Consider the following 25,171-nt stretch of genomic DNA (forward strand, 5'->3'; position numbering starts at 1 on the left):
AAAAATTTAATTACGAACATTATTTTATCGAGGTAATTATTAAAACATTCTAACTACCCAGCGGATAAATCGCTGTTCCAGTTGGGAGTTGTCAAGCAGTGTACTTAGGGGTTGCTGTAACGAAGGCGCACGCGATAGCTCAGCGGAGATTAGCAGTGCAGTGCTGAGTCGTTTGCCGCTCCTCTGCGGAGCGAAAGTGCTACCACGCTTGCCTCCAGTCAACTGGCCGCAGATGGCTATCCCTGGATACGGCTAGCGAGGGCGGGGTCACGGAGGGCGACGCGAACCGAGTAAATCAGGTACAACTGGAGGCTGGAGCCGGCGTCTCCAGGCCGCTGGTGGAGGCGTGGCCGCATCATTACGGGCAGCTGAGTCCGGTGAAGGGCGGGATGCGAGCGGTGGGGGTCGCCCGCCACTGACTATATATACCGGCCGACGAGCCTGACGCTGGCATCAGTCCCTGCGGCGTCTTCCAACTCACCTCCAGCTCAACCAAGCACCACCGCCTCCACCATGAAGGTCCTGGTAAGTGCGCCTCACACCGACCAACAACTGGGCTCCACTGGTAATCCCCCAGGAGCTGGGAGATTCAGTATTTACAGAGGGATACCACAGGGTTCCATTCAGGGGCCTGCATAACTACACATGCTATGTCCTTTTCAATCACACTCTATCTAGATTCCAATAAACCACATTCTTACACTGTGAGAGAAGTCACTATGGGAAACCATAGGGGCCATTTTTGATATTCTCTGTCACTAATGTGAGTTATTTTATTCTGTGAGTCCCAGCGTTATGTGCATCAGTGGGAACAACTACTTGGTAACATCCTTGAACTCGTGGCTACTTGTGGCCTCTGAGTCTCAGAAAGGCACCACAGGGAATTCCATCACATGTTGTGAGATGCATTGTAATCCTTTTCTCTTGGAAGGCACCTGCAACTATCCATATTCAGCACGTGAGCCAATAAAGGAAAATTACTTTGCTGTACCTCTGGCTCCAGACTCTCACAGCTTCCGAATTCACAGAAGGGCACCACAGACCTTCTTTCCCCTATGTCCGATCTCTACTTTTATTACACTACTTCTGCGGGCATGAAGCTTCCCACTTCTTAAAAAGGATACCACCAGGCTCTAATTCTGATCTTAGTTAATATTTTACTGACACTGTAGCCCTGTTCTATCTTGTGCCTTGGGTGCAAAGAAGGGAAAAACCACTTTGCAATATCTCTGCCATCCAACTTTTTATGGTGACACCTGGGCCTTCATTTTGTGTTGTATTACTTTTACTTTTCTTGCGCTTCTGGTGGTTTCAACTTCTCTTCGGTAATTCGTAATTCTACAGTTTTTATTGCTACTGAGCTGTGTAACAAGCCCTCAGAAACGAATAGCAATATAGCTTCCAGAAAGACGTACCATAGAGCTCCATACTCTGCCTGCATCAACGTCTTCTTACATGTGCTACACACCACTTTCGTACTTCCCTTCTTACCATCGTTCTTATCTCACAGGGAAGTTACTGAGAGCAGTAGAACACTCTATCCACTGTCTCTCATCTCGAAACTCACAGGCTGCGAGTTCCCAAATTTAGCACACGGCTTGCTGTAACTTCCCTTCAAATGTGATTTCTACTTAGTACCCCCAAGCAACTGACCAAAATTTTCTTAACAGTAAATGCTGCCAATGGCACCGCTGTACCACTGTATCATTTTACAGAATACTTGCTGCTGCAGCAGATATCCAAAGGCCTACATAATAAGGGGTGTAAGGGAAGCTCTTTTGTCATTCTAGGAGCTGAAGAACGACTATGAGATGGGGCAAAGGGTAATGGAAAGAAGATAGTATATTTTGGGGCATATCTGACATACATGAGGAATTTGTAGGGGATGTTTGGATCATCAGGTAGTCCCAAGTGACAAGATCAGTCTGTAATGTGATGACCTACAATTCTAATAAGTGGCACCATTAAGCGCTTTCGTAGTCAGCCCTCGAACAATCTCTGAAGGACACTGCGTCTCAACGGTCTCGTAGGGTGTGAATTCCCCGTTCAGTACCACAGGGCTCTAGTTTTGACCCTAAGTAATTTGTACATAAAGCTGGTCTGCAGTTGTCATGACTCTTCCTGTGTTACATGCCATAAAAATGATTCAAATGACTCTAAGCACTATGGGACTTAACATCTGAGGTCTTCAGTCTCCTAGACAGAACTAGTTAAACCTAACTAACCTAAGGACATCACGCACGTCCATGCCCGAGGCAGGATTCGAACCTGCGACCGTAGGAGCAGCGCGGTTCCAGACTGAATCGCCTAGAACCGCCCAGTCACAACGCCCGGTCACATGCCATACCAGTTTATATTTCCGAGAGTATGGTGTGTGTACATCATGACAGGGGTCTACAGAATCTGGTGCAGTCTTTCTGCAAATGGCCACGCCTTCTACCATTTATTAGCTATTTCGAGCTCCTAAAAAGAATAATATCCATTCAATGCCTCTAGGTTACAAAAGAATTGTAGCTAAACAATTCTGTAACGCGACGCTACATACTTCTGAAGGTACTTGGGTAACTTAATGACAAGTGTAGTAATTTATTTTTGTTATTACTGCAATTTAATGACGTATTCAAGCTCTCTTTCGTAAAAATGATTTACAGATCAATATAAACTGTACTATTCGTCTTCATATGATGTGGTTTTTAAAAAGAGTCAATTACTTGCACTTGGGATGTTATCCTCGCCGTGTACAGTAAAAATTAACAGGGGCGTTGCCACTGTATGTGTTACACAGTCTTATGAAAGTTCTCCCGCCCACAGAAGGGGGGATAGAACAAGCAGCTGTTTTCTGAGCGAATATGGCTAAACGGAGCAGCGTAACTGTGCGCAAATCGTTACACGTGCGGAAAGCAGGGCCCATGCGGCTCAACGAATTTGCGCGGCTACAGGGAGCGGTACGCCGGGAAACCAAAACGCAACTCTTGCCGAAGAAAATTGCTTGCGCCCAACTTTTCGGCGCGGTGACATCCATCGAACGGCGAGTTGTCGGAGCTGCCGCTGAGAGCCCTTGAACTTGGCGTTTCCGCTCCACGTGTGTTTACGCGTCACATAAAACCCGGCAGTGGCGAGTTTTCGGACCAATGGCGCGTGAACGGCGGAGCCAACGAGGCGCAGCAAATGCACCGCCAGTCACCCCGCGCCGCGGCGCTCCACCTCCTTGCGGACGCTCTGCCACGCCTAGTCGGCCATCCACTGAGCTCTGACGACACCATCTCACCAGGGGACGTTCCTATCTGGAGGCTATTAGGACGCTTCTGGTGACAAATTCTGCGTCCCCACGATAAACGAGGACTCTGGAAGAGTAATGAGCAACTACGGACATAGTGTAACCCCCGTAAAAACGATATTTTTTGGGTCATCAGCCTGTAACTGGTTTGATGCTGCCCACCACAAATTCCATTCTTGCGTAGGTCAGATTAGCACTTGAATCCAAAGTCCTCAGTCACTCAGTACCGTTCCCTATCGATTTTATTCTCTACAGCGCCCTTAACTATTATTCCGTGATATCTTAGTACATGTCCCATGATCCTGTCCGCTTTTCGTCCCATGTTTTTCCGTATGTTCCCCTCCTTTCCGATTCTGGGAAGAATCCACTCACTTTTTATCAGTCCACCTAATTTTCAAAATCCTTCTATAGTACCAAACCAAACATTTTCTCTAACTTTTTCTCCGGTTTGCCCACAGTGCATAATTTACTAAAATATAAGAATCAGTCAAATGGAAACTGTTTATTATTTCAAAAGTAACTGCCACAACTGTTAACACATTTATCTCACTATGAGACAAGACGGTCATGCAAAAATGTTTGCAGTTGCCTCCGGAACCACGATTGTACCCAGGCGTGCGAAGCAATTCGACGACCACCGAGCGTCTTTCTTCAAGTCTCCAAAAAAATGGAAGTCGCATGGAGAGAGAACGGAACTATATGGAGGAAGTGTAAGGGATTTCCAGCGAAACTTCTGTTGCGTACTGGAAACAACCTTGGCAACTTGTGGACCCGTCCACGCTTTTTCGACTATGTTTCAGAAGTTTCCCTGCGAACACCTTACACGTCCTTATAATCCCAGTCTTTCCCCATGGGATTCAAACTATAATTATAATTAATTTTATTTATTTCATGCCCTTAACTTCGGTATGTTACCATACCCATAGATACTATAAGTCGAATCCTACTGTGCCGTATCTTCAAAGATTTACTTTTTACCCGAAGGAGCGATGACTAATGGAAAGAGGTACGTCAGAGTGGACGGCGAATGTTGGACATAAACGCAAGTATTGTGTGCATTTAAGATGGCTGATAATTCCTCTGATGTTCCCAGAATACAGAAACCGTTAATCACATGGGGTCGACAGCACTCTAGCGTTGTTCGACGGTGTTGTATAGAGGAAAAACGACTGTCTATTTGCCTCTGTACGAACCATCTTATCTTATTATCTGGGCGCCAGGGACCTTGCCACAGTGGTTCCCGTCAGATCACCGAAGTGCTGTCTTGCTTGGTTAGCACTTGGGTGAGTGACTGTCCGCTATTGGCAGCCAGTATGCACTCAGCCCTTGTGAGGCCAACTGAGGAGCTACTTGACTGAGAAGTAGCGGCTCCGGTCTCGGAAACTGACAAACGGCCGAGAGAGCGCTGTGCTGACCACGTGTCCCTCCAATTCCGCATCCAGTGGCGCCTATGGGCTGAGGATGACACGGCGGTCGGTCTGTACTGCTGGGTCTTCCGAGACCTGATCGGACAGAGTTTAGAGTTTTTATTATCTCCGTAGTGCTTACGCGAAATGAACGGTGGCGGCAGTGGAATCGTTGCAGTCATCTTCAAATGCCGGTTCTAGAAATTTTTTTGGAGTATTCCTAGAAAAGAATGTCGCCTTTCTGCCAGAGATTCCCATTTGAGTTTGCAAAGAATTTCCTTAGTAGTTGCATGTTGTTCGAACCTACTGGTAAGGAACCAAGCAGCCGACCACTGAATTACTTCGATGTCTTCCTTCGATCCGACCTGATGTGGATCCCAAACACTCGAGCAGTAGTGAAGAATGGGTCGGACTGGTGTTCTACAGATGAACCACACTTTTTCAAAATTCTTCCAGTTAACTGTATTGAAAGATACCGCAATAGTTCGATATAGGCCACACGAAAGTGTAATGGAGATGCTCGTTGAAATTAAAGGGGAATATTTGGGAGAAATACTAAGCTGAAACTTCCTGGCAAATTAAAACTGTGTGCCGGTCCGAGACTCGAACTCGAGACCTTTGCCTTTCGCGGGCAAGTGCTCTACCATCGAGGTACTGGCAGAAGTAAAGCTGTGAGGACGGGGCGTGAGTCGTGCTTGGGTAGCTCAGTTGGTAGAGCACTTGGCCGCGAAAGGCAAAGTTCCCGAGTTCGATTCTCGGTCCGGTACACAGTTTTAATTTTCCAGGAAGTTTCATATCAGCGCACACTCATTCTCGAAATACTAAGCTGTTGTCACGGACAACTTCTACTTGAGGTAGAATTTACGACAGTTTTTGTGCTACTGTATGTCGGTCACCAGCTGCTGAAGTGTACGTGTTCCGTTTAGCTTTCTACAGTAGAAGAAATACGTTCCTGACGCCCCAAATTCAGATCGGCCGTGGCTGATCCAGGGCAGACCATGCTTTGCCCTGTATAGCTCCGTATGGCAGAGGTTGGGGCCCACGAGAAATACGGGCCCCAAAACGAGCTTGTGACGTCACACTAGTCGAGTTTCCTGTAATACACAGCGGTGTGGGATCCGTACCAGATTGGGTTGATAGAAGAGATAGAGAAGTTCCAACGGAGAGCAGCACGCTTCGTTACAGGATCATTTGGTAATCGCGAAAGCGTTACGGAGATGATGGATAAACTCCAGTGGAAGACTCTGCAGGAGAGACGCTCAGGAGCTCGGTACGGGCTTTTGTTGAAGTTTCGAGAACAGCTGTATATTGCTCTCTCCTACATATATCTCGCGAAGAGACCATGAAGATAAAATCAGAGAGATCAGAGACCACACAGAGGCATACCGACAATCTTTCTTTCCACAAACAATACGAGACTGGAATAGAAGGGAGAACCGATAGAGGTACTCAAGGTGAAACGTCCCCTTTCAATAATAGTACACTACTGTGCTTAAACTGACACACAATATTTTTTAGCGCAACGCAATCTGACTTTCAAAAATCCATACAAAAGAATGGCCCTGACTAACATTAACCTATACGTTTCACAAATCACTTACCTCACAAAAATCTTGGTTACTCGAGCTAAAAAGATATTAATAGAGAACAAACAATGTATTTACCTTGATATCATCATATATAAATATAGCAGTTCATGACAAATTTCAAAACTCCGCCATCTCTCTCCCCACATCCACCACTGCTGGCGGCTCACCTCCAACTGCTCAACGCTACGCGCTGTTCACAGCCAGCTGCCTAACACTACAATGGCGAGTATTACAACAATGCAAAGCAGCCACAGACTGCACACAGCACAGCCAGTGATTTTTATACAGAGGTGGCGTTACCAATAAAAAAACCTAAACAGCCTACTTACAAAGGTTCCGTCAGGTGGCTTGCGGAGTATGGATGTAGATGTAGATGTAGATGTAGAAAGCCCGGCTCCGTGCAGGGTCAATGAGAAACATATATGCCAATGAAACTTGTCGTGTGTTTGCGCGTATCTAAAGTATCATGAAACCGGAAATAGTTACTCACTCCCCCCCTGGAGATGGCCGCTGGCGCTCCTGCAGCGTCACGTGCTGTAACCCGCGCCACAGGGACTGAGGGTAACTGACGTCATACGTTCGCGGTCGTTCTGTGTGGCAGTTTACACATGCGGAAATACTGTCACTGTGACTCTGAATATCCAACCTAGACACTGCTGACTCGGAAGCACAAATTCTTGTGTAATTTAGAACATCCCGTGGACCCATGAGCCTTATGCCGATAATCGACACACGCCACGTTCACTCTAGACCCAGGTGTAACAGATTGATCAGATACCATGTCCACACGAACGCCAGTACATGGCGCATCTGCGGGTAGGGCTCCCCGTGACATTTGGACACTCACTATTGGGTTTTTAATAAGGTGAAGGAGCTGCCTTTGAACAACGTGCATACCACAATGAGGTGGCCTGAAAGTCGTGAAGCAAATCGTACAATGGACCAACGTGTATCAACTACCTTTTCCTAAGAGATTTTTGAGCAAGTCTAATGAAATCTGTATCATAAACGGCTAAAACTGCTAAAACAGTTACCCAGTCGCAATTGCAGGTTGCCTATCTAACGCTTTACAGGGTCAACAAAAATATGATTCCAGTATTTCATATAAATATTGACCAAATTTGAAAATTTAAAACGCTCTCATAATCTACTAACTAAGACACGCAAACTTACGTTAAAGGTTTAACACAGTAAGGCGGGTATTTTAGAAAATGTATATATGTCTTAAGAAAGCACAAGTCATGGCGCTCAAATTGCGCAGATGATATTTATCCAGTATTTGAGAATGAGGGTACTTCTCGACTTCCAACAAACTTTCCACTTAATTTCGAACCTTAAATTTACTACATTTTCACTGCTACGCAGTAAAACTTGAGCGTCAGCAAGAGGTTTTATTACTTCTTTACTACTGACTCTGTTTGCAACACGTTTTCCAGACAGTATCCACCTACACCACAGATTGCACCTGAAAAATTATATCGTTGTGCTACACACAGTTCACGATATACTGCGTCATATACATAGAAAATGCTTGAAAAACTAGTTTTTCTTAAATTGGAGCGAAAATTACCCACGCTATAATCATCCCTTGTTTGATAATGAGTGCAGTTTGCGACTTCCACCAAACTTCAATAATACTTTCAATGTCTTTTATACATGGGAGTTCAGTTCTTGAAGGAATTGATGCAGGGGGCTTGCTGGTCTGCGCTAACAGCTCTTGAGAAACAGAGCACTGAGTCAAAGTATGTTGTTATTCGGAAGGGTGATGTGTCAGTGCTAAAGCAGACATTAAACTCCATCAGGATAGTGACAAATTGACAACTGGACCAAGAGAAAGGAAAGGAGGTCCCAAATCACCAAAAATATTCTCAGGAATCCTAGAGTGAGTTCTGAAGGCCTTAGAGTGGGAAATCGAAGCAAGTGCACGCTTTAATGGAACGTGAAACATCCAGTCTTGCTATTGTAACTGTACCGTTTCCCGCAGTACATATAAATCTCATAAAATCGACGAAAATAATACACGAAATTTGAGATAGGCCTGAAAAATCAGTTATAACAACTCCACGGTAATGTGCAAAGAACTTGTAGAAAGGTGAAAATTGTACAACTTGAATTTCTATAATTTATGTATAGACAGTGAAAGAAATAAACAGAAGAAAAAAATTGACCTGTATCGGGTCTGTTAAATCAAAAAAGGATTTTCAGAACTGAGCTTCCAATACACCTGAAAATGAAAACACTACCATTAGTATGTATTACAAGTTTGGACTGATGGTAGTGAGACGTCGACGTCAAATGCGATAATCACAAAGTTGCCCTCATAGTAATTTTGAAACCAATCATCTTTCGGTGAGAATTACTGAAACAGTCAGGAAAGAAGCAAATACTTCAGTGAAGGGGTTTTGATGGAAGATATAATTATGACCATAATGAAAATGACAAATGAAGGTTGTGAGGACATGCCATGCGAACTGGATTCCAAAAATAACAAAAACGCAAGATGATGTAACCAATGATGGGCTGGTGGCATTTGAACAATACGTAGGACCGTTGCTGATATGTACGAGTATATCTGAAGCATATGCAGGGTGAACGAAATAAAACTTGCCCGAAAAATAATTTATGCACCTCAAGATAGGCAAGCCAACTTACACCACCTGCTCCAGATGGGTGGGATGTGAATTGGATAGCGTGCCTTGAGCTGCATGAAATATTTTTGGGGCAAATTTTATTTCGGGCAACCTGTACGTGACCCACCTTAATGAGAAATACAGTGCTGCTTCAGCACATTATAAGCCACCATTTTATTGTGTACTAGCACCGGTTAAAGAGGTTGTGCAGTACTGTTATCCTCGCAATAATTCACACATCTCTGCAATGAATTACGAATTCTTTCAGAATTACGAATTCTTTCAAACACCCCCACCTCATAAATCTTGGCAAGACCGAAAATTTGCTGCTCCATTTCGTCAACCTACCAATAAAAACGCTGGACACTTTATATTTAAGACGGCCGCAGAGAGAAGGATCCTGAGGATTGAGATAAGTGATCCTTGAGGCCAAGGCACAAACTCTCGTTGCCCTCTCCATCTTGGGTCATATTCACCTGTTAGAAGCGAAATGTCCCCTGTTCCATCATGTGCATACTAATTCCCCGACGGTGGCCTATGTATGTTATTAGTGAATTAAATGGAAATTTAATGGATTACATCTGTGCATCTGTAGCAGTGGATTATATATGTTTGGAAGTCTTTGTACGAAGTGTAGCCATGCATGGAAGTGAAACATGGATGATAAACACTTTAGACAAAAAAGAAAGCTTTTGAAATGTGCTGCTGCTAAAGATTAGACGAGTAGATCACGTAACTGATGAGGAGGTACTGAATAGAATTGCGGAGAAAAGAAATTTGTTTTACGACTTGACTAGAAGAAGGGGTTGGTTGATAGGATGCATTCTGAGCCATTATGGGATCACCAATTCAGTAATGGAGAGAAGTGTAGGTGGTAAAAATGGTAGAGGAAGACAAAAAAATAGTAATCAGATTCAGAACGATGTAATTTGCAGTAGTTATTCAGAGATGAAGAGGTTTTCACTGGATAGAGTATTACGGAGGAGTAGCATGGAGACGTGCATCAACCAGTCTTCGAAATGAAGGCCACAAGAACAACAACAACAACAGAATCTGTACTAACCAGAACAATATTTCACACTGAATTCGGGATATACATCAGGGGCGATTAAAAAGTTTCCGGTTGAGGGTATTGTTGCAATCTATATGTATCGCCAAAACGATGAGGGTATGTAAGCACCGGCATGTAGACAAGAGATTAAAGGAGTATTCGTGCTTTTCCGTCATGTGTGTGACAAATGGGGAAATGTGAACTATGGCATCGTTATTAGCAAATGCGTGCAGCCGGCCGAAGTGGCCGTGCGGTTAAAGGCGCTGCAGTCTGGAACCGCAAGACCGCTACGGTCGCAGGTTCGAATCCTGCCTCGGGCATGGATGTTTGTGATGTCCTTAGGTTAGTTAGGTTTAACTAGTTCTAAGTTCTAGGGGACTAATGACCTCAGCAGTTGAGTCCCATAGTGCTCAGAGCCATTTGAACCAAATGCGTGCAAATAGGACCAACGTACCGTTACTCTTTTCTTGTCTGGACAAGGGCTGCTGCTGCTGCTTCGTGACAATGTAGTTCCCAATAATGCAAATGTTGCAACGCAGAAGTTACGCCAACTCACTTAGAAGACGCTCGAGCGCCCGACCTACAGTCCTGACCTTCCCCCAAGGGATTATCCGGCAATCGGTTCCTTAAAAAGCACTCCGTCTTCAAGCCACAAATGCCCCATCGGGACCATCCGACCGCCGTGTCATCCTCAGCTGAGGATGCCGATAGGAGGGACGTGTGGTCAGCACACCGCTCTACCGGTCGTTACGATGGTTTTCTTTGACCGGAGCCGCTACTATTCGGTCGAATAGCTCCTCAGTTTACATCACGAGGCTGAGTGCACCCCGAAAAATGGCAACAGCGCATGACGGCCCGGATGGTCACCCATCCAAGTGCCGGCCACGCCCGACAGTGCTTAACTTCGGTGATCCGACGGGAACCGATATATCCACTGCGGCAAGGCCGTTTCCGGTTCCTTAAAAAAGGCCTTCAAGTGTCGACAAGTCCTGCCGGACGAGGATATCCCGCAGGCATTTACGAACTTCTTTACACAACAGGACATGGAGTGTTACCAAACGAGTGCTCACAGCGACGTAGCCTGCTTTGCCTATCATTTCTCGAGTGCACAGCCTTCGAACGGAAACTTTTTGGTCTCCGCTTACCCAGCTAAAATTAATTCCCCCATTCCTGTGTAATATTTCATTTCGGCGGCTTGCAGTGTTCCGCAATTGACGAGAAAGTCAATGGCCGTTGTTTTGCTAGGATCCGTGCCGTGTTAAGATGTCTAGTGCAAGACAGAGTGCGTCCCTGGTGGGTTGTAACTTAGCGGTAAATACCAGCAACGCGATTCGCGTGGGTAGTTTTACGTTCTATTCTCGAGTACAGCGTTGCGACGAATGTGCAGTGTCTATTGCTTATTTCTAGCGAGGCGTATCTGTGTCTTAAATCAGGTATGAGGTCGGCCAAGCGTAACCGCAGTAAGAGATTGCATTGCGGAGAGAGGGGGAAAGAGAGAGAGAGAGAGAGGCAGTTACACACACCCTCCCACCTACACACACACACACTGAGCAGATGCCAGACAGAATGTGCCTTTCTCTCTGCTCTGTCTCACTGCGTATCGGCAACGGACGCACGCGAGATGTGTTGTTGTGTCATACGCTCCCGTTACGCCGGACAGCCTGTGTCCGTATAAAGCAAACCGCGCGACGTACGTGAGCTGAGTTTCGGTCGCACACGCTGTCAAGGAATTTCCTCTTCCCCTCGCATTACGACACAGTTTCGCTCTGCTGCGAGACATTCGTAACAGGTCCGTACGTGCCCGAGAAAAACATAGCGCCCAATGCATTCGGTTCTGTCCCTCCACTTGCCTCTCTGGATACGTCAGCTTGTTCATCCATCTACAGCTACGTATACATATATACACTCCACAGTCCGTTGTACGGTGGGTGGCAGAGGGAACGTTTTTATTCCCAATTACACTTTTAATCGAGAACTGCGCAAGCGAAAATGACATTCTGCACGCCTCACTAAGCACGCAAATTTGTGTGTCTCATTCTGCACTATTCGATCAAAAGTATCCGAACATCTCTATGTAATGTGAAACTAACCACTAGATGTCACGACAAACGGAGCTTCCAGTGCGAAGGGAGTATTGTTTTGTCAGTAGAGAAACGGTAACAGCAGAACTGGTCGGCTAGAAGAGTTCACTTACTTCTAACATAGACTAATACTTAGATACCACCTGAATAACAAATCCATCAGGGACATTTCAATCCTTCTAAAGATTCCCAAGTCACCTGTTCAGCAACAGTGAAATGGAAACGTGAAAGCTGGCCCGAGTGGCCGTGCGGTTCTAGGCGCTACAGTCTGGAGCCGAGCGACCACTAGGGTCGCATGTTCGAATCCTGCCTCCGGCATGGATGTGTGTGATGTCTTTAGGTTAGTTAGGTTTAATTAGTTCTAAGTTCTAGGAGACTGATGACCTCAGAAGTTAAGTCCTATAGTGCTCAGAGCCATTTTTTGAAACGTGAAGGAACAACTACAGCTAAAGCAATTCAAGTCGACCTCACGTACTGACCGACGGGGGTCGTTGGGCACTGCGGAGGGTGAATGCCAAAAATCGTCGCATGATGTCTGTGGAAGGAATCACACTTAAATTCCAAAATGCTACCAAAGACCGTCTAGTACAATGACTGTGGGTAGGGAGCTAAGGACAACTGGGTAAAGTGGTGGACCAACCCCTCGAAAACCCAGCATATGAATGCAGCATTGCTAAGGATCGATAATGACCAAATACGTAAGGATTACACTACAAGTAACTTGAGTTGGAACGATCTCATAGGTGATATAGTGACGAAAGCGAAGCAAAGACTCTGAATTATTGGCACACTTTGGTAATGCCATAGGTTTAGTAAAGAGACTGCCTTCCTTTTCTGGAGTATTACTGCTGGGCGAGGGGACCGCGTCAGATAGCAGTGATGGAGGACATCGAAAAGGTTCAAAGAAGGAGAGCTCGTTTTGTATTATCGCGGAGTAGGGGAAAGAGCGCCACAGATATGATACTGGTACTAGGGGACAGTAATTAAAATAGAGACTTTTTTATTGCTATAAGATTAATGAAATATCAATCACCATCTTTCTCCTCCGCATGCGAACATATTTTGTTGAAGTCCACCTCAATAAAATAAGAGAAACTAGAACTTTCACAGAGAGATTTAAGTGTTCTTTCTTCCGGCGCCCTTTTGGAAAGTGGAATAGTGGAGAAATCTCCTCTAAGGTGGTTCGATGAAGCCTCTGCCAGGCTATAATTCATAGCTTAGTCTCTATATTCTATGATTCTATATTCTATAATTCATAGTTTAGTCTCCCCTTCCGGACACCATATTCTTCGTCCGGCTCAAGTATTTGTCTCAATATATTTATTTTAGATATACCAGGTTGCTTTTCATCGAACGTCGTTAATGTCTACGTTACAAACACGATATACTAGCACCGATCTCACTAACACTTTACATGTCATAATTGTAATTCTCCTGAATAGCATCTCATTTCTGCTGTTTTCAGACGCCACGGTTGAATTTTTTGGCGGACAGTGTCTGTTTTTAGATTTCAGATCTGACATTGCCGCTACACTTTACTTCTGAAATATCCACAATAGATTAGCTTAATAAGCAATAAAAGAATTAAATTCGAGATATTATGCTATAACAGCCCTTACCATTACAACGCTAGTCAAGGTAGACAACAAGTATCGTAAATTCCTGTTGATCTAGAAATTGTCCTCCTTGTGTAACGGGCGGCGTATTGAAACATCCCATTGTCGGGTGAGGTGGCGCAAGACATTATACTACAGTAAATATTCACCAGTTGGCGAAAGTACTGCGGCTACAGCTTTGATGAAAATATTGATGAAAGAGCCAAGTTCCCAGACACGACATTCGGACGAAAGGAAAATATTTCGCACTGTTTACGTCACACTGGTGAGGCGACACTTGGAGGGTTGCGTGGACAAGACGTTGTCAAACTTGCACTTTGCTCACTTGCAATTAAGAGCAAATTACATCGGAGTGTTTTTTCGCGACTCATTCCACTTAGAAGTAAGCTTTCTACTTTTAAAAGGACTGTCTTCGTAATTTCTGCGTCTCGATTCCTGTTATATCTCCAGCGATGTGCCGTCTGAAAAACCAGCACCGGTTTAACCGCCAGTCTGTTGAATGCAAGCATGCAAACGTGCATGCATTGTGTTGTACTGGTGATGGTTGTCAGTCTGTGGGATGGAGTTCCATGCCTGTAGAACCTGGTCGGTCAATACAGGGACGGTTAATGCTGTTTATGGACGATGCTGGAGTTTTCGTCCGATGATGTCCCATACGTGCCAGCTTGGAGACAGATACGATGATCGAGCAGGCAAAGGCAACATGTCTACACTTGGTAGAACTTTTTGGGCTACAGCAGCAGTATGTGGCGAGCGTTATCCTGCTGGAAAACACCTCCTGAAATGGCAGCACGACATGTCGAATCACCAGACTGAGGTACAAAATTGCAGTCAACGTGCGTGGAACAACCTCGAGAGTACTCCTGCTGTCATATGAAATCGATTCAGAAATGGTTCAAATGGCTCTAAGCACTATGAGGCTTAACATCTGAGGTCATCAGTCCGCTAGACTTAGAACTATTTAAACCTAACCAACCTAAGGACATCGCACACATCCATGCCCGAGGCAGGATTCGAACCTGCGACCGTAGCAGCCGCGTGGTTGCAGACTGAAGCGCCTAGAACCGCTCGGCCACAGCGGCCGGCTATGAAACCGAACCCCAGACCGTAACTCCAGGCTTAGGTCCAGTGTGTCTAATCCAGTCCGTCTAACTTCCAGAGAGGTCGATTGCAGGCCCTCAACAGGACCTAACAAACACACGGGCATCACTGGCACCGAGGCAGAAGCAGCTTTCATCAGAAAACACAACCGACCTTTACTCTGCTCTCCGATGAGGTCTTGCCCGACACCACTGAAGTCGCAGATGGCGGTGGTTTTCGGTCAGTGGAATGCACGCTGTAGGGCGTCGGGTGCGGAGCTGTCCTTGAAGTAATCCATTTGTAACGGTTCGTTATGTCACTGTGGTGCCAACTGGTGCTCCAATTGCTGCTACTGATGCAGTACGATGTGTCAGAGCCATACGCCGAACATGATGGACTTCCCCCGAGGCCATCCGGAGCCCGGTCTTCTTGCGATAGTACACTCTCGCGGCCACTGCTGGCAGCAGTCATGTACAGTGGCTACATTCCTGCCAAGTGTTTATGCAGTACCGCAGAAAGAACATTCAACTTCTGGTTGTCCTATACACGACATCGTTTAAAGACAGTGATATGTTGATAATGGTGTCTTTGTCGCCTTAAAGGCAGACTTGATTAACGCTAGGTGTTTTCTTTGATTTAACGAAGCCTTTTGACTGTGTTGACCACAAAATATTACTGCAGGAGTTGTTCCATTGTGGAGTAAGGGGATTAGCTTACAATTGGTTCGCCTCTTACTTTAAGAACAGAAAGCAGAAGGTAATTCTCTGCAATATTGAGAGTGGTAGTGATTTTCAGTCGCAATGGGGCACTGTTAAGTGGGGCGTTCCCCAAGGGTCGGTGCTGGAGCCACTGCTGTTTCTTATTTATGTAAATGATATGTCTTCTAGTATTACAGGTGATTCAAAAATATTTCTGTTTGCTGATGACACCAGCTTGGTAGTGAAGGATCTTGTGTGTAATATTGAAATAGTATCAAATAATGTAGTTCATGAAATAAGTTCGTGGCTTGTGGACTCAGTTTTTACAGTTTCTAACTCACAATTCAACAAGAACCGATATTTTGATCAGACAAAATGGGCATATTATAAGCGAGACGGAACAGTTCAAGTTCCTAGGCGTACGGATAGATAGTAAGCTGTTGTGGAAAGCCCATGTCCAGGATCTTGGCCAGAAACTAAATGCTGCTTCATTTACCATTAGAACAGTATGTGAAAAAAGTGACACTTCAACACGAAAAGTAGTCTACTTCGCATATTTTCATACGCTTATGTCGTATGCTATTATTTTTTGGGGTAATTCTTCTGATTCAAAAAGGGTATTTTTGGCTGAAAAACGGGCTGTTCGAGCTATATGTGGTGTAAGTTCGAGAACCTCTTGTCGACCCCTATTCAATAGTTTCTTTAATGTCGTTTGTTGTTAGCAATATTAGCCTATTCCCAAGAGTTAGCAGCTTTCACTCAGTTGATACTAGGCAGAAATCAAATCCGCATGTGGAATGCACTTCCTTGACTCTTGTGCAGAAAGGAGTGCAGTATTCTGCTGCATCCATTTTCAATAAGCTACCACAATAACTCAAAAATCTTAGCAGTAGCCCAAAGTCTTTTATGTCTAAACTGAAGAGTTTCCTCATGGCTCACTCCTTCTATTCTGTCGAGGAGCTCCTAGAAGAGCTAAAAAATTAAGCAAATTCCAGTGTTACATTGTTGATTTTTTTATTTAAACTTACGACTTGTCGCCTGAGTATATTTTTATATTTCATTATATCTGTTTCTACTATCGTGCTATAATTTCATGTATTGACTCGTTCCATGACCATGGAGATTTCTCCTTAATTTGGTCCCACGGAACAATAAATAAATAAATAAATAAAAATTAACTCACCACGTCCAGTCTCAAAGGTCACGTTTACAGCGACTATTTAAAGCAAACCATATTTGCATCCTTAAAGTGCCGTTACTATCGCCGCCCTTATGCGACATCTAATTTGAATAGATACAATTTTTCAGAGTAGAAAGACGCCTACCAGCTTTCATTTATGTAGCACAACTCCTTCTTGGTGTTGCAGTTGTTTTTTTCCGGGCAGTGTATCTGTACACTCTTCTAGGATCGCAACTTTAACCATAATGCAGAATGCCTCTCTTGCAGTGTTTGCCACTGGAGTTCGCTGAACATCTCCTTAACACTTTCGGCGCTTCCAAGGTGAACCTGTAACGAAACGCGCTGCTTTTTTTTTTTGGATATTCTCTGTTTCCCTTCATCAGTCCTGTGTGGTACGGATAGCAGGCTGACGAGCAATATCAAGCTATCAGCCGAACGAGACTTTTGTAAGCTACCTCATTAGTAGGTGGGGCTACACTTCCTGAGAATCCTCCCAACGAATCCTCAATCTGATATCTACCTTAGATGTGGTTAATTTTTTTGCGGTCGTTCCACTTTGAACCGCTCCTCCATATTTTGTGGCTATGACTGCTTCCAGTGATTGTTCTGGAATCAGGTAATCACAAAAATTACGTGTTTTTCTATTCACGCGCAATACGTTAAATTTCCATTCTGGAAACATCCCCCAGGCTGTGGTTAAGCCATGTCTCCGCTATATGCTTTCTTCCAGGAGTGCTAGTTCTGCAAGGTTCGCAGGAGAGCTTCTGTCAAGTTTGGAAAGTAGGAGACGAGGTACTGCCAGAAATGAAGCTGTGAGGGCGAGGCGTGAGTCGTGCTTGGGTAGCTCAGATGATAGAGCACTTGCCCGCGAAAGGCAAAGGTCCCGAGTTCGAGTCTCGGTCCGGAACACAGTTTTAATCTACCAGGAAGTTTCACGTTAAATTTCTTTACTCTGGGAGTCAAGTGCCAATTCATACACCAAGCGTCGATCCGCGCAGGTCGTCCTTTGCTTCGCTACAATTCTCTAGCGTTGTACTCGTGTGTATAAAATAGCATCATCCACAAAAAGCCTCGTGGAACATCTCACCTTACCAACTACGTCACAGAATAATAACAAAGTTCCAGTCGCAGGGAAAGCTGGTGGCAGACTTAGATTCATTGGGAGGATACTGGGAAAATGGAGTCAGTCTAGGAACAATCGTGCAACTCATCCCGGAATACTGCTCAAATGTGAGGAAACCATATCAAAATGGACTAACTGGGAATATTGTTCCTACAGAAAGGACAGCACGAATGGTCACAAGTTTGTCTGGCCGAAGCGACAGGGTCACGGAGGTGCACAGGTGTATGACAGACGCTGGAAACTGTACGAAACCATTACTGAAACACTATGTTTCCGGGAACTGTGTGAGAGGTGGGTACCAAAACAGTTCGCTGACCAACACAGTCAACAGAAGTGCATCCTCACGAGATTTTATCGAGCGCTTCGAACTCCCGCGAAAGCCTACTTAAAAAGTTTCAAGAACCAGCATTAAGTGAAGAATCTAGGAATATACCACAGCTCCCTACATGTTCCTCACTAAGACAAACTTAACTACACAACGCACGGAACTGTTTAAGGAATCGTTCTTTCCGCACTCCTTAGGCTAGTGGGACGGTAAGTAATTCTAATACGTGCCGCAGTCCGAACTACCCTCTGCCATGCACTTAATTGTGGTTTGCAGATTGTATATATAGCTGAATGTTACTCCTTGCACTCGACTGATTTCTCTATCCATTTCCTCTAACATACAATCGCGTCAACTATAGTGTTTAAAAGAATAAAAGGATTCGATGATATCTGATGAACAATTTAATATGCGTAGCTCCATCTTGGAGAGACCACGGATTTCCCACGTAGCACCACTATCGTTGGAGCGGCAGCCAGTAGCATGTTATGAGACAGAATCAGTTTGAACCTCGTGCGTCGCACGTACTGGTCATCAGGAATTAGTATCGACTGAAACGTTCACGTCAGATCACGGGTTCCCTATACGCACTTCCTGGCCATTTACCGTAGAGACACGTTCACGGCAGTTTGAAGTATACGTCATGTAGCACCAGACCAATACTTACCAAACTTTTCGGAGATATTCGCCACAGAACGAGCACTAAATAACTGAACTTCCAGTTCATCCTGGAACTGATCAGCAGCGACAACACTAGTATAAGACGTGACCCACTCGAGCACGAAGCACACAGTCCGAATGATATCTTGAAGAGTTTCTCGCTACTTCTGAAACACGTGCCGTATCAGCAGTTGATGACTGCTGGCTGGAGTCTGGGACAAAAGGGTACGTACTCTGGGACATGATCTTCGCATGAAATCTTCATGGAGAGGCTCAGCCATCTCCAGTGCAAGAGACGCGTCCTGGATCGCCGTGTGCTTTACTGTCAAAATTCCGAGAGCGTATGTTCCTAGTAGACTAGACCAGTACATTACTTCCTCTTACGTATATCTCGCTAAAAGGCCGTGAAGGCGAAATCAGACAGATTCCAGCACACACAGTGTCTGGCCAGGAATCGTTCTTCCCGCGAGCCATTCCCTACTGCAACAGGAAAGTTGGGAAATCTCAGTGGGACCCAAAGTAACCTCCGTCACACACCGTAAGGCGGCTTGTGGGGTATATACATGTAGATGTTGATATATGAGTGGCAAATGAGCTGACTTGACAGGCTATTCCAGGATCCGTACATTCCTCAAGGCATTTTCGGCGATAATTGAAATATTGGGTCTTGCATTATCCTGCTGAAAAGTGTCATTTATTACTCTGGACAACAGGGTTAACCATTCTTACTATGTACTGGCAAGAATTCTGCCTTCTCGCAACAATTACCATGACAGTCCTGTCGTCGCATGCAACAGCTCTCCCTACAATTCCAGGAGTTCGACAGATACGCGTCTCAAATGAAATGAAATGTCATGTGACGAGGGCCTCCCGTCGGGTAGACCGTTCACCTGGTGCAAGTCTTTCGATTTGACGCCACTTCGGCGACTTGCGCGTCGATGGCGCTGAAATGATGATGATCAGGACAACAAAACACCCAGTCCCTGAGCGGAGAAAATCTCCGACCCAGCCGGGAATCGAACCCGGGCCCTTTGGATTGACAGTCTGTCGCGCTGACCACTCAGCTACCGGGGGCGGACACGCGTCACAAAAATCGCTGCCTCTTGTGGCGTTTCACCAGGTCGGTACGGACACGCTGGCATCGTTCTGACCGCCACAGAAGCGAGACTCGTCTGGGTCCAACACAAAATGCCACTCCATATACCAGTAAACGCTGGCTCTGCACCACGGAAAAGCCGGCCGGTGTGGCCGTGCGGTTCTAGACGCTTGAGTCTGGAACCGCGTGACCGCTACGGTCGCAGGTTCGAATCCTGCCTCGGGCATGGATGTGTGTGATGTCCTTAGGTTAGGTTTAAGTAGTTCTAAGTTCTAGGGGACTGATGACCTCAGATGTTAAGTCCCATAGTTCTCAGAGCCATTTCAACCATTTCACCACGGAAATCTCTATTGGCTGTAGTATGGTGTCATTGGTAAACAACGCCCGACACTTCGAGATCTCAGTGCAGCTGCCAGTAATATCGTAGCTGCCAGTAATATCGTAGTGACACCATACTTGTGGAAAACTGCCAAGACTAGTGCATGTCATGCAGAATTCCTGCTACACTGCTTGCCAAACCTAGACAAATGCGTTATTAAGGCACTCAGCACTCCGTCTTCAAGCCACAAGCGGCCCACCGGGATCATCCGACCGCCGCGTCATCCTCAGTTGAGGATGCGAATAGGAGGGGCGTGTGGTTAACACACCGATCTCCCGGTCGTTATGACCGGAGCCGCTACTATTCGGTCGAGTAGCTCCTCAATTGGCATCACGAGGCTGAGCGCACCCCGAAAAATGGCAACAGCGCATGGCGGCCAAGATGGTCACCCGTCAAAGTGCCGTCCACGCCCGACAGCGCTTCTGTGATATGACGGGAACCGGTGTATCCACTGCGGCAAGGCCGTTGCCCTGTTATTAAGGGGCGGGGGGTGGGGGTCTATAATGTTTTGGCTCATCAGAATATAAGTTGGTAAGGTGTGTAGACTTTGAGACTTCCTGCCTCCCTCTGTATGCCCCATGTAGGTTTCTTTCTTCCAGTTTATCTTCAGTGAAAAAAATGTGTCAAACTGGATATTTCTTTTTGTAAGTAACATTGTATTGTGGTCCTCTGCCTCTGTACCCACTACGCAGACTGATCCCTGTTCTGTCCACAGGCCATTTTCGTCGTCGCCCTCGCGGCCATCGCCTGCGCTGAGGAGGAGAAGAAGCAGGAGAAGAGAGGCCTGCTGGGTCTGGGATACGGAGGCTACGGAGGCTACGGCTACGGAGGATTCGGTCACGGAATCGGGATCGCCGCAGCGGCGCCCGCCATCTCGTACGCGGCACCTGCAGTGAGTACCACCTGACACCCATCTCTCATGTGTGGTGCTCACGATTACTTCAAACTTGAAAGTAGAAACTGAACAGCAACATTAACAGTCTGATAACATCTTCCACGTCTATTCTAATTTGGCACATTCTTTTACTTCCGTACAGCTCTATCCCTTCTAGTTGGATGAATGGAACACCTTTGAAAACTGTACATACGAATTTCATCCGCCTAGCATGGATTCAGAATGAGAAGATTATGTTCAGACAGCATTTTTAGACTTACACAAATAAGTGAAAACAAGAAGAAAACCGAGCGAGGTGGCGCAGTGGTTAGCACACTGGACTCGCATTCGGGAGGACGACGGTTCAATCCCGCGTCCGGCCATCCTGATTTAGGTTTTCCGTGATTTACTCAAATCGCTCCAGGCAAATGCTGGGATGGTTCCTTTGAAAGGGCACGGCCGGCATCCTTCCCCATCCTTCCTTAATCTGATGAGACCGATTGACGTCGCTGTCTGGTCTCCTCACCCAAACAACCCCCAACAAGAAGAAAGCTTAATTTATCCGTCTTATATGTCCGAAAAACACCTTCTCGGTTACCAGGCGCGGTCAGTTCGAATAAAACACTCCCACTATCGGTAGTTGTCCTCGCCATCGTCAATAGGAGTGGAAACCACTTTCTGCCGCGGCTGATATGAGGTTCCGCTTACGTAGGCAGGACAGCAGCGCCTGGATCCTTCCAAAGAGGCTGCAGTGTCGCACGCAAGAGAAGCAGTTCATAGCAGGTCCGGATTTTACTTCTGATGACGATGGTGGAGACAGCTGTCGAAAGCTCGAGTACTGTTCGAAGTGACGCAGCTTGAAATCCGTGAAGATTTCATTCATGCACGCAACTGCAAAACACCGTACGAGACATTTAAAATGTGTTCATACACTACAAGAAGAATCTGACCTGGCGAAACAATACTTACTCTCAAAAAAAAAAAAAAAAAAAAAAAAAAAAATAAATAAAAAAATAGGAATTTCAAAGCACTGATGAGACGATGATGATGATGATATTGATGATATGTTTGAGTCCATGACTGCAAGAACTTTAAAGCCCATAGTAAAATTGTATGAGACGAATGTGAATAAAAGTGACGAGAAATAAAACTTCAATTAGAATATAAAAATGCCCTAAACACACACACACACACACACACACGACACAGAGCAATACGAAACTCAAGCATCTGTTCAGTCCATGTATGTGAATGACAAGATAAAAATTCATCCTCTGAAAGTTGAATCAATCGAAGCGAACACTGTCCAACGAATCACACAAGTGACAGGAAAGAAGGAAGGCTGGATTTAAACGGACTGTCAACAGTTATGTCGTTAGGGATAGAGCGTAAAGTCGGATTGTGGAAGGAAGGGAAAGGAAATCGGTACTGTACCGTTTTCAAGGAAACCATCCCAGAATTTTGTCTTTAGAAATTTAGGGAAAGGGCGTAAAACTGACATCAGGATGACCAGACGGGGATTCGAACAGTCGTCCTCCCGAATGCGGAGCCACTGTGTCTAACTACCAACCACCTCACTCGGTCACACGAGTATGTCCACGCACGAGTGTATCGCACACTTTTCGATTTTTATACTGACGCGATCACAAAAGTAGGTTCAAAACTGAAAACGACACTCTTACTCAACAATGTAAATTTTAAAACTGCACCTTTTGCTGAAGACCAGACCGTAATAAGCATTGTCGACAATGTGATAGTGACAGCTGTACATAAACTGAGTACAGGTGGCAGCCGAGTGAAGTATGACAGTTACCAAGAACAAAACCTGGGGTATACTTAGAAGGAGAGACAGCATTGGTCGTATTTTTTTGTTTTATTAACCGCAAAATCGATTTTCGGTCACTTAGTGACCATCCTCAGTGCTGGAAGTTAAAAATTTTTCACATAACGATCAGAGAGTATAAAATAGAAAATCTGGTCGTGGTGCACAGGACACTCCATGGAGTCGCCAATCAATAAAACCTGAGGTGTTTCTAACATTAGAATCAATAATATGATCAACTAGACTAATAATTGAACAAATAAGTGACTTCTAAAATTCTAGGGCATGTTAAGTGTTTAAAATCAGGCGATGTACAAATGGAGCTTCAAAATTTTGGGCATTTCTCTGGTGCAGCGCAACGAACTTTGAAATGTAACGTTGTAAAGAACCAAATTAATAGAGAAACAGGAACAAATCTTTTAAAAAAAGGACAGTACTTACCGTCTTGTCCGTCAGTGCCAAATCTGAACTTTAACACCATCATTTCATTTCCTGAACTCTACGAGAATCATGTAATAAATATGAAATCTATTCCTGCAATTCAACGAGAAGCGCTGTCCCTTGCCTGTGGCCCGTTGTGAAACGGCCTTACACAGCAAGCAGTGAAACAATACCTTTGTGTATCCCAGACTAATTGTCGCTCTCGTGTAAAATGTGCCATGTGGTTGCTGGTACAGTACAACAGCAGTGGTTATTAGAAGCCAGTGTTGCTGACTGATTTGTGGTGACACCCACAGGTGAGCTACGCCGCCCCCGCCATCGCCGCCGCCCCTGCTGTCAGCTACGCCGCCCCCGCCGTCAGCTACGCCGCCCCCGCCGTGGCAGCCGCCCCCGCTGTCGCCGTCGCCCCCGCCGTGGCTAAGGTGGCCGTCGCCGCCGCCCCCGCAGCCGTCTCCAGCGTGTCCCGCGTCAGCTACTCCACGACGCACTACGCCCCCGCAGTGGCCGCCGCCCCCGCAGTGGCCGTCGCCCCCGCCGTCGCCAAGGTGGCCGCTGTCGCCGCCCCCGCGGTGAGCTACGCCGCCGCCCCCGCGGTGAGCTACGCCGCCGCCCCCGCAGTGAGCTACGCCGCCGCGCCGGCCATCAGCTACGCCGCCCCCGCCATCGCCAAGGTGGCCGCCGCCCCCGCCATCAGCTACGCCGCCCCCAGCCTGAGCCTGGGCCACTACGGCGGCCTGGGAGGCTACAGCCTGGGTAGCTACGGCTACGGCTACGGTCACCACTAAACTCAGACGCACCACTACACCGCCCCCGCCCTCCCCCCCAGCACTACTGTGGGCACGCGACATCATCAACTTCGCAACGACACGCTATATGCACCATCATTGTTCGCAAGGAAATCATAAATGTAAAAAAAAAATTGAAAATCACATCATAATTATGAAATAAACAATTATTCGATATTTAACTCTGTAGTCGTTATTTCCATCCATCATATAATCGAAGCACTGTCTAAGTTTCTGGTTGAGAGTATGCCGCATATCTAAAAAATAAAAAAAATAAAAAAATGGAGCTAGTTAAAGGCAACAGAACAGCAGCCAGAACCAACAAGTTTTCTACACTGACAAGGGGAGGCCGCCAATTGTGAAATTCAGATTCGATTCATACTGCGCATAATAAAAGCTCATGGCCAGAGGTGTAATGTGGCAAAGCACCAAGATGCACTTCTCAGCCGTTGTCGAGAAAATCGACAGTTAAAAGAAACCGTTGCGGTGAAATACTCTCTACGATTATTTATGCTCTCCAGCGTCGTGGCGCAGCGGTAAGCGCTCGGGTTCGCAATCAAAAGGTCGCCGGATCGAATCTCGCGCCGTGCAATTTTTTTTTATAATTAGTTTCTTGTAATATATATATATATATATATATATATATATATATATATATATATATATATATATATATATATTAATGAATTGCTTATGCATGTTGGTGAAGGAGGATCGCTCTCCAATTGTACCGCCTCCATTTTTCCGTTTGTTTAACAGGGTGTACCAAAGCTCTCACGTCCGCACTGATTTTCGACGATGTTGCGCTAGGGACCGCATCTGCCTTCTTTCGAAGTTAGCAGGCAACTACACTAGTTATGCGGCGGCTCGTTTCGGCCCATTCAACGTCTGTTCTGCAAGTGTAACGAACGAGTAACGGAGTATTCTAATTCGAACGTTTGACTTACGCTATACGTATTCGTTTCGGAATATCGTTTCTACGTCTTCCGTTAACTATACGTGGTTAACATTATGAAGACAATTAATAACATTTGTGAAATACAACTTTGTTTACGGAA

General features: G+C 45.7%; 1 protein-coding gene and 1 pseudogene across 1 annotated transcript; one reads left to right on the plus strand and one right to left on the minus strand.

The window, feature by feature from the left end:
• The first annotated feature begins 410 nt into the window (after positions 1 to 410).
• Positions 411 to 24,295, plus strand: LOC126210174 (cuticle protein 65-like). The gene is made up of 3 exons (XM_049939331.1): positions 411 to 525; positions 20,907 to 21,083; positions 23,625 to 24,295. The coding sequence occupies exons 1-3, from the start codon at positions 514 to 516 to the stop codon at positions 24,111 to 24,113; spliced, it is 678 nt and encodes a 225-aa protein (XP_049795288.1). The 5' UTR covers positions 411 to 513; the 3' UTR covers positions 24,114 to 24,295.
• Positions 10,789 to 10,906, minus strand: LOC126211027 (5S ribosomal RNA; annotated as a pseudogene).
• Positions 24,296 to 25,171: the final 876 nt, after the last annotated feature.

The sequence above is a fragment of the Schistocerca nitens genome, chromosome 10 (assembly GCF_023898315.1).
Source record: "Schistocerca nitens isolate TAMUIC-IGC-003100 chromosome 10, iqSchNite1.1, whole genome shotgun sequence".
In the NCBI taxonomy this organism is placed as follows: domain Eukaryota; kingdom Metazoa; phylum Arthropoda; class Insecta; order Orthoptera; family Acrididae; genus Schistocerca; species Schistocerca nitens.